The following is a 7,570-nucleotide window of genomic DNA, read 5'->3' on the forward strand; positions in this document are numbered from 1 at the left end:
ACTAGCAGCAGCGTAGCTCAGTGGTCCTGGGTTAATTCTACAGCATGGCAGGTTGCGACATCTCTTTAAACCTTGGTTTCCCATATCCACGCTGGGGAGAGTAATAGTAGCTTCCTCCAAGGAGAAGCTGTCAAGATGAAAGGAGAGAAGGGAATCACACTGCCTGGCAGAGGCTGTCAGATGTGGCTAGAGTCCATCTCCCCTTCCAGGCAGGCTAGGCTCACGAGTGCTCCTTAAGGGGTAGCTAGGAGGGGAAAGGGCAAACAGGATGAGATTAGCTCCAGTTGGCCAAAGGGACAATGGCCTTTCCTTGGTGCCCTTAGTCCAAAGTAGGTTATCAATGAAGTGGCTTGTTTGACATTGAAAGAGTATTTGTCATTTGCCTTCTAGACCATTCAAATCTTATCTGATCCCATGCAATCTCTTGGCACAGAACTCTCTCTCTCTCTCTCTCTCTCTCTCTCTCTCTCTCAGGTTCTTGTCTGCTGTTTTTACCCAAGTTAGGTACCCAGTAGTGCTGGAGAGGCACTGAGGCCTGAGGGTACTGGCAGAGGGAGCCTCCTTCTGAGAGGCCACTGTCCCCACAGTAACCTCTGGGCAAACCAAACTTGCTTCCAGGTCAACTTGTTCAAACCAGTTAGTAAATCTAACCCTGCCACTCACAAACATTTACTGCAGGCCTATTATGTCCAAGGCATGTCGCTAAATGCCCTGTGGGCTCCCATGAATGCAGAAGTGGTAGGGTTCTATGGAAGTTAAGACAGACCCAAGTGTGAGTCCTGACTGTCCCATTCATCAGCTGTGGCACCTTGGCACATGGCTCAACCTCACCAAGCCTCAGTTTCCCATTTGTGAAAGGAGCATAACAGTGGTTCCTATCCCACAAGGTTGTGGCAGATCTGGGAGGCCCTGCATGCAACGTACCTAGCACAGCACCTGGTGCAACTGAGCTGAGCACTCAGTGAATAGCTGTTCCTGGAGCTGCAACTCCAGTGCCAGCAGGTGGCACACACTGGATGTGTCACCAGCAAAGCCTAGGGGCTCACGGGTGCCTCATAGTGCCTGGAATGTCACACCTTGCGCCCCACAGTGCCTGGAATGTCACACCTTGCGTAACACCTCAAAGCTTCAACCTGTGGTCAGAAGGCCAGTGAGAAGCAGCAGCTTCCCAGGAACCGGCTTCTGGGTCCTTCCCAAACTCCACTTGCCCACTGGTGTAGCTGCCCACACCCTGCTCAGGACCAGGACTCTCCCCTGTGCAGAATGGGGACTTTGTGTGGCACCTGGTTCTGGAAACACTGCTTGGTCTATTCCTTGGCACAGGACTTGCAGGGCAGGTTTGCAAACGTATGACACACACTCAGACTCCCTTAGTGCCTACTGCTTCTGCCTCTCACTTTTGCCATCTACTGACAGGCCACCCCCCCCCTCCTCCCCCTGCCAGCCCAAGGAGTCTCTCCCCTTCCCTCTCCCCACAAGTCACTTCAAAGGGTGGGACTTCCCAAGAGGTCTTCACCTGCCCTTTTCATTTGTTGGCGATGAGAACAACTTCCTTCCTGCCAGAGTAAGACAGTCACTACACCATCATTAAGGAGGCTCCACCCCCACACCAGGCGCCCCGATCACTCTCATGCTGGACCTCTGCGGACTCTCCAGGGAGCCCGCCCTGAGCATCTCGACCACGAGGACCGCGGACGCAGAAGGGAGGGCAGTTTCTTTTCTACGTGTTACAGCGTCACGATGCAGTAGCTGCCACCAACGCCTATAGCTTGGGTTGAGCAAGAACAGCCTGTCTCCGCCCTGGACCATTTCCCCAATATTCAGACCTGATGAGACAGTCAAACTCCAGCATCTGGGGGAACCGACTCCCTCTCCTGCTAAGCAGTTTTTCTCTGGCTCTGCCCTCCAGCCTGCTCCCCATTTCCCCGGAACCTGACTGCAAATGACCTGTGCCCTTTATCCACATGAGCAAGGTTTGACTACCCTTCCCTTCTTGTTGTTTACCCAATTGAGAGCTGGACTTCCCTGCGGTATGGTGTGTCCCCCAGAGATCTGGGAAGCAGGAGAGACAAAATGAAGAGGCTGCAGATACGGGGGAAGAGGGAAGAGGAAGCATGAGGCTAAGTCTTGGCTCCATTATAAATCCCAATTCCCCCAGGGGCAGCGGAAGGGGAGTTGGCAGGCCTTCCTGTCCCCATCGGAGGTAGGGGTGGGGCAGGAAAGCCGAAGGTGAGGCCAGTCATAAGTCAAGGGTGAAGGGAAGTCACACGAGCGAGGGAGTGTGGTAGGTTGGGTTCTAGGAGAAGGTGGCTGGGAGCGGTGCTGCCCTCAGGGAAAACACTGGAATTGGGTGATAATACCAGGGAACAAGCTGGGGTGTTGGGGCTGCCCTGAGAATTAAGCTACTTCCATCCTCCCCTCGTCATTAGGCACCTTCCCCACCTTGTCTTCCTCATTAAACCCACTCCCACCCATCTTCCCCTCGTCAGTGTAACCTCAGATGGGTTCAGAGTGCTGTTCACCATAATGACTAAATGTTTCAGTTGGCCCTAGACAGTTGTGGTTTATGTCAATTGTCCTGACAGAACCTACTAACAGCACCCCTTTGCACTCTCAAAGCTTCCCAGTTTGGACAGGGAATTATACGCTCCCCCTCTCTGGCCCACCAAGAGGGCACTGACACAGGAGAGGGTGAAGAGGGAATTAGAGAAAAGCATGATTGGAAGCGAGGCCCTGAGGTCCAGAGCAATAGCCAGGCTAGCTTCTGGATCCTTTCAGAACTGGACCGACAGCAGCTGCCCGTCCTGGGGTTCAGACCATCTCAAGGAAGAGGGCTGATTTGGGGGGTTCTGTTCCTGTCATCCCTCAGAGGGTATAGCACCAAGCTGGGTACACAAGAGGCATTTAATCAAAACTTGTCATTTCCTTACTTCCCTCCACCTGCATCCAAAGCAGACCTGCAGCCGTGGCCAAACGGAAAGTTGGACCACTACAACTCCTCCTGTCCGGCAACGAACTGGAACATCATCCTGGCTCAGACTTCCAGATGCTCCTGACTCTGGCCCTCCAGCCACCAGCACCCAACGGCTAGACAAAGGCAACAGGGGGTTTCTAGCAGGAGTTCCAGAAGCAGATCTCGGCCGGGATGGCTGTCGCCTCCTGGGGATGCAGGGTGAAGAACTGAACAGTGGAGCTCCCTCTCCTGCTTGGATGACCGTCTGATCTGGCCCCCAAGCCACAAGTCAAGCATGGAAGACACTGGCTTTAGACACTGGCTATTTGGTCTGAGAGTGGAGTGTGAGGGTCCGGGAGGGCCTCTTGGTACTTCCTCTGGGACTTAGTCCCAAAAAAGATCAGTTCTGAGGGGGGATGGGAGAGAAGACGGAGAAACCATAAATACAAATAACCAGGGCACCCCAAACTATACCAGGCCTTCCACGATGTTTATACAAATGAAGTGTGATGGCCTTGACTGAGGAGCTGTGAGGGGTCAGGAAAGCTTCCTAAATCTCTTCCCTTCCTTCCTTATCTCACTCTCCTCTTTTCTTGCCCTTTTTCTCTTCCCTCCTTTCTTATTCTTTACCCTGGAAAGGGTCCAAGTCGTGCTTAATGAGGGACCAGCCAAACTGAAGCCATGGGGCCCAGCCGGAGTACAGTCTGTGAATCCCCAGCATTTTGCAGTTTGAGTCAGCCCCGCACCACAGCCTGGTCGTGGGCTTGTCTCATATGGCTCCAGAGAGGCCACTGAGTGGGGGGGCAATGGACTCTGGGGCTCCCATTTCTGCTCAAGGGTCTGAAGCACCCAAAAGAAAACCCAGAGAGAAATGTACAGTCTTACTACCTCCGGGTCTGTCTGTATACCGTTCCAGAAGGACCCTCAGTCCTCTCCAGCACTTCGACAAGGATGGGATAGGGAAGCCCTCCCCCCCCCCCCGATACACAATGCCCACAGTTCACTGAGTTGAGGTTCCAGTGTCCAGACAATCCATTTCCACCTCAACAAACCCCACTTCTTACCCTGGCTTAAAACTTTCTTTGACAACACCATGTCTTCCCTAGTCCCTGAACCTTCCTGACTTCTTGTGCACACCCACCTGGCTAACAGAGCCGGGCTGCTAACAAGACCACTAGGCAGAAATGGAATGAGAGGCTGGAAGTGTACCATGCTGGATGTACCTCCTGATCCTAGGAGAAGGATAAGAGATGCGGATTTACCGCAAATCCACAAGCTCTTCACCGTCAACCCTTCTGGAATCATACCACAACGATCCCATAATCATCCCTGTGTTGGGTGTTCCCTTCAGAGGAGTGGCCACCACTGGCCACGAGGAAGAGAGCCTTCCAGCAGGGAGCTAGAGTGGAGCTGACTCTGCCTAGGAGAGCTTCTGCAATGCTCAGAAAATGCCTGCCCAATTGCTTGCCTGGGCTCTGGCCCCTCTGGCTGCAACTGAGCCCAGACAGGAGGCTGACTCACTCACCGCAGGGAGGAGGAGGAAGAGGAGGAGGAGAAGGAGGAGGAGGAGATGCGGGAAGGGCCTGGGCTGGGAGACCTAGTGCCCTCCCAGACCGGGTAGCCTGGGTCTCAGCTTCAGTGGTCTGGGGGTGTGGGGGGGGTGAGAGGGGGTCAGGATCCACTGCTCCCTGCAGACCACATGCTGTTCCCTCCTAGATACTTCCCCTAAACTCTCCCCCACCACCCACAGACGAGGGACCCTTTACTCCCCAAACAGAAACTACTCCCTGAGCTCCCTCCCGGATTAGATGTTTGCCCCTGAGTTCCTCTGAACATCTATGGACAGGCTTTCCTGAAAAAAATAAATACAGTGCATTAGGGCCAACTAGGTCTAAAATCATTGGCGGTTTGAAAAGAAAAGAAAAAACTCTACTTAAAAGATCCAACTCCACCATGGCAGGTGACCGTACACAGGTACTAGAAGATGATAAAGCTTCACACACTCCGCCTCCAGCGGACCTTGGTACCATCGACAGTCGATCTCCCTTTCTTATTCCTTCACTCCGTGCCAAGGCTCCCCAACAGAGGAAGGAAACAAATGCTTCTCGTTGCCCAAGTGCTGAGCACTGTGTAGCAGAGCATTTGTGTGATAAACCGCCTGAGCACCGAGGTCGTTGCCCCTCTCGCCAACCTGGCACGAACTTTAGCTCTTTCTCAGACCTCAGTGTACCGTCAGTGCCTCAGCCTCATGGCACAGCCCGGATCTCAGCAGCCAAGTTTGCCCCTGCGATTTACCCTCTAGTGTTTGCACCCGGGCACTCAGGCCCGGTACCCCCCCGCCCCCCCCGCAGCCCTACCCCGGGCCCAATCCCGATTCTGGGACCCCCCTTCCCCGCTCCTACCGGTTCCGCACCTGGTCAGGCGGGTGGGCACGCAGCTCCGCGCTCCCGGCGCCTCCCGCTCGGCTGCTGCCTTTTGACAAGCAGAGACAACCCAGCACCTGGCCCCGCCCCTCTCGAGGCCCCGCCCCGGGCCCGCCCCTCCCTTTGGCCCCGCCCAGCGGACCTGCCTCGCTCCCCGAGAAGGCTGGCGGCTTCGCAACCATCTTGACTTGGAATCAACCACTGGGAGACTCTGCCCGGGGTAGTCTTGCACGGCTGCGGTCCACAGAGGAAGGCATGCTGCTTCTCTGTGCCTGAGAGTTTTCGAGAGTGATGTGTGTGCAGATCCACGCTCTGCCCGCGTTAATCTGTGATGCGTTCGCCCACCTCCCGCCGCCGTGGTTCCACCTAGCTGCTGCGCACGCCTCTTCCAGGTGCGTCACCCCCACCTGGGTTGACCCGACCCGGACTTCACGGTCTGCCGGGCTCTGGGGGCGTCTGCCGCGGAAACCGTCGGGCCTCCGCGCTCGTGGGAAATCCCGGGCGCCGCTCGCCGTCGCGTTGCTTCTGCAGAGCGCCTGGGAGCTCAGCCCGACCCCACTCGATAGGATAAAAGCGCAAAAGGAAAACGCGGCCAAAGTGGCTGGAGCTGCGTCATCGTCCCCCCTCGCCCGCGGCAGATCACGTTCTCGGCCTGTCGCGAACCTCATCCGAGCGAGCGAGCTTAGTGTCAGCTTCTCGGGACTAATCCCCAGTCTCCCGCCACCCGTTCTATACGACACTGGTGTGAAGAGAAGAGAGGAGTGAAAAAAAGTCTATCATGAGACCTGGAATTGTAGTAGATGGGGGGAAATACGCCATAGAAAATGTTGGCTAGAAATTATTCCGCCTCCTTGGCTATGTGCTAGGCACCGCATCTGGAGGAGAGAGAAAAAAAAGATGTGGTTCCCTCCTTCTTCGAGTTCACTGTCCGGTGGGAGAATGTATAAATAAATAGTAATTACAATATAATATTCTATAATAGAGATGCCCACGAAGCCATCCAGCAGTTGGTGAGCTCCTTTAGGCAGGGGAGGAAACCGTGGCTCAGAGGGACAAGCTGAACAGGTGGAAAGTCGAGGCATAGAGAGGTTAACCCAACATTACACAGCTGTTCAGTGAAGGACAGTAGTACAGCCCAGCAAATCTGCTGGTACAAGAGCCTCTGAACCATTTATGAAACAGGTTTGCTAGACTGTAGGATAACCAGCCCCTCTCAAACTCTCAATAAGGGGATCAGGAGAAATGAGCTGAGGCTAAACAGAAAGAAGAATCTTCAAACAGCAAAATTTGTTAGGCACTCAAACAGTTGATTAAGAGAATATCATGGAAACTTTCTCTCTGGAAAGGTTTAAAAAAAAATAGAAGAGACACAGACTGGTTGAATTGAGGAATGGCCCATCTATCCTGAGAAACAGATGAAAGGAAGTGCCCCTTTGGGGGCCCTGCCAGTCTGATGGATAGATTCCCCGCTTGTAATGAAAATAAAAGAAGCCCCTTGCCCAAGGCATCATGGGAAAGCCAGCAGTGATTCTCATGGGAAGAAAAATAGAACAGGAAATCTCAAATAACCAACACCTTGGGACATTCTCAGGGAGTTCCATGAGCCTCTGGAAGAAGTCACTTTTGTGGTGCTTAATTGGCCAGATGAGTGAACCTAACATCTTGAAAATAAACCTTATCATCGCAAAGGGGTAAAGGATGACTGCTGAGTATTCCTTAGCCATTGACCCTTAGTCTCTTCACAGCTCTCCGTCTGACATTCATCGCCGCCTTTTGAGTCAGGCAGAGTAGAAAATACTCCAGACCCTGTTCTCGTGAAGACGAGACAGTCAGCATTCCTGTGCTACAGAATAGCTTTGAACTCTTCTAGCTTGACTGCTATTTGACACGTGCTAGAACCTCTGCAGAAAACACGAATTTTCTCTTTCTTTTCCGTGACGTTAACATTTCTTGTGTTCTCATGGTGCCTGGGAGGGGTGGTGGTCCTTATAGGACGCTCATATTGTGTTTTTGTCAGTATTCATCTCTGCAAAGTTACATCAGGGAATATCTAGTAGGCACTTGCTGTGTGCACCTTGCCATGCTATAGTGCTGTAGACCCAAGGGGCTGTAGAGAAACAAAAGAGCCCTTCCAGGTGTGATTTGCCTCGGAGGAAAGATTCCAGGGCTGAGGCCACCCCTGTGTACTTCATTT

At 53.5% G+C, this 7,570-nt stretch overlaps 1 protein-coding gene across 3 annotated transcripts in view; it reads right to left on the reverse strand.

Annotated features, from left to right (window-relative positions):
- The window catches only part of VDR (vitamin D receptor), a 58,002-nt gene extending 52,121 nt beyond the window's left edge, over nucleotides 1-5,881 (reverse strand). Inside the window, exon 1 of one of the 3 annotated variants that reach the window (XM_045462625.1) lies at nucleotides 5,519-5,881. In XM_045462625.1, the coding sequence (XP_045318581.1) occupies nucleotides 5,519-5,558 (40 nt within the window). In that variant the 5' untranslated portion in view covers nucleotides 5,559-5,881. Of the gene's footprint in view, nucleotides 1-5,355; nucleotides 5,471-5,518 lie in introns of those variants that run through there. The other 2 variants (XM_045462627.1, XM_045462626.1) reach the window with 2 other exon arrangements.
- Between the last annotated feature and the right edge of the window lie 1,689 nt (nucleotides 5,882-7,570).

The sequence above is a fragment of the Leopardus geoffroyi genome, chromosome B4 (assembly GCF_018350155.1).
Source record: "Leopardus geoffroyi isolate Oge1 chromosome B4, O.geoffroyi_Oge1_pat1.0, whole genome shotgun sequence".
In the NCBI taxonomy this organism is placed as follows: Eukaryota; Metazoa; Chordata; class Mammalia; order Carnivora; family Felidae; genus Leopardus; species Leopardus geoffroyi.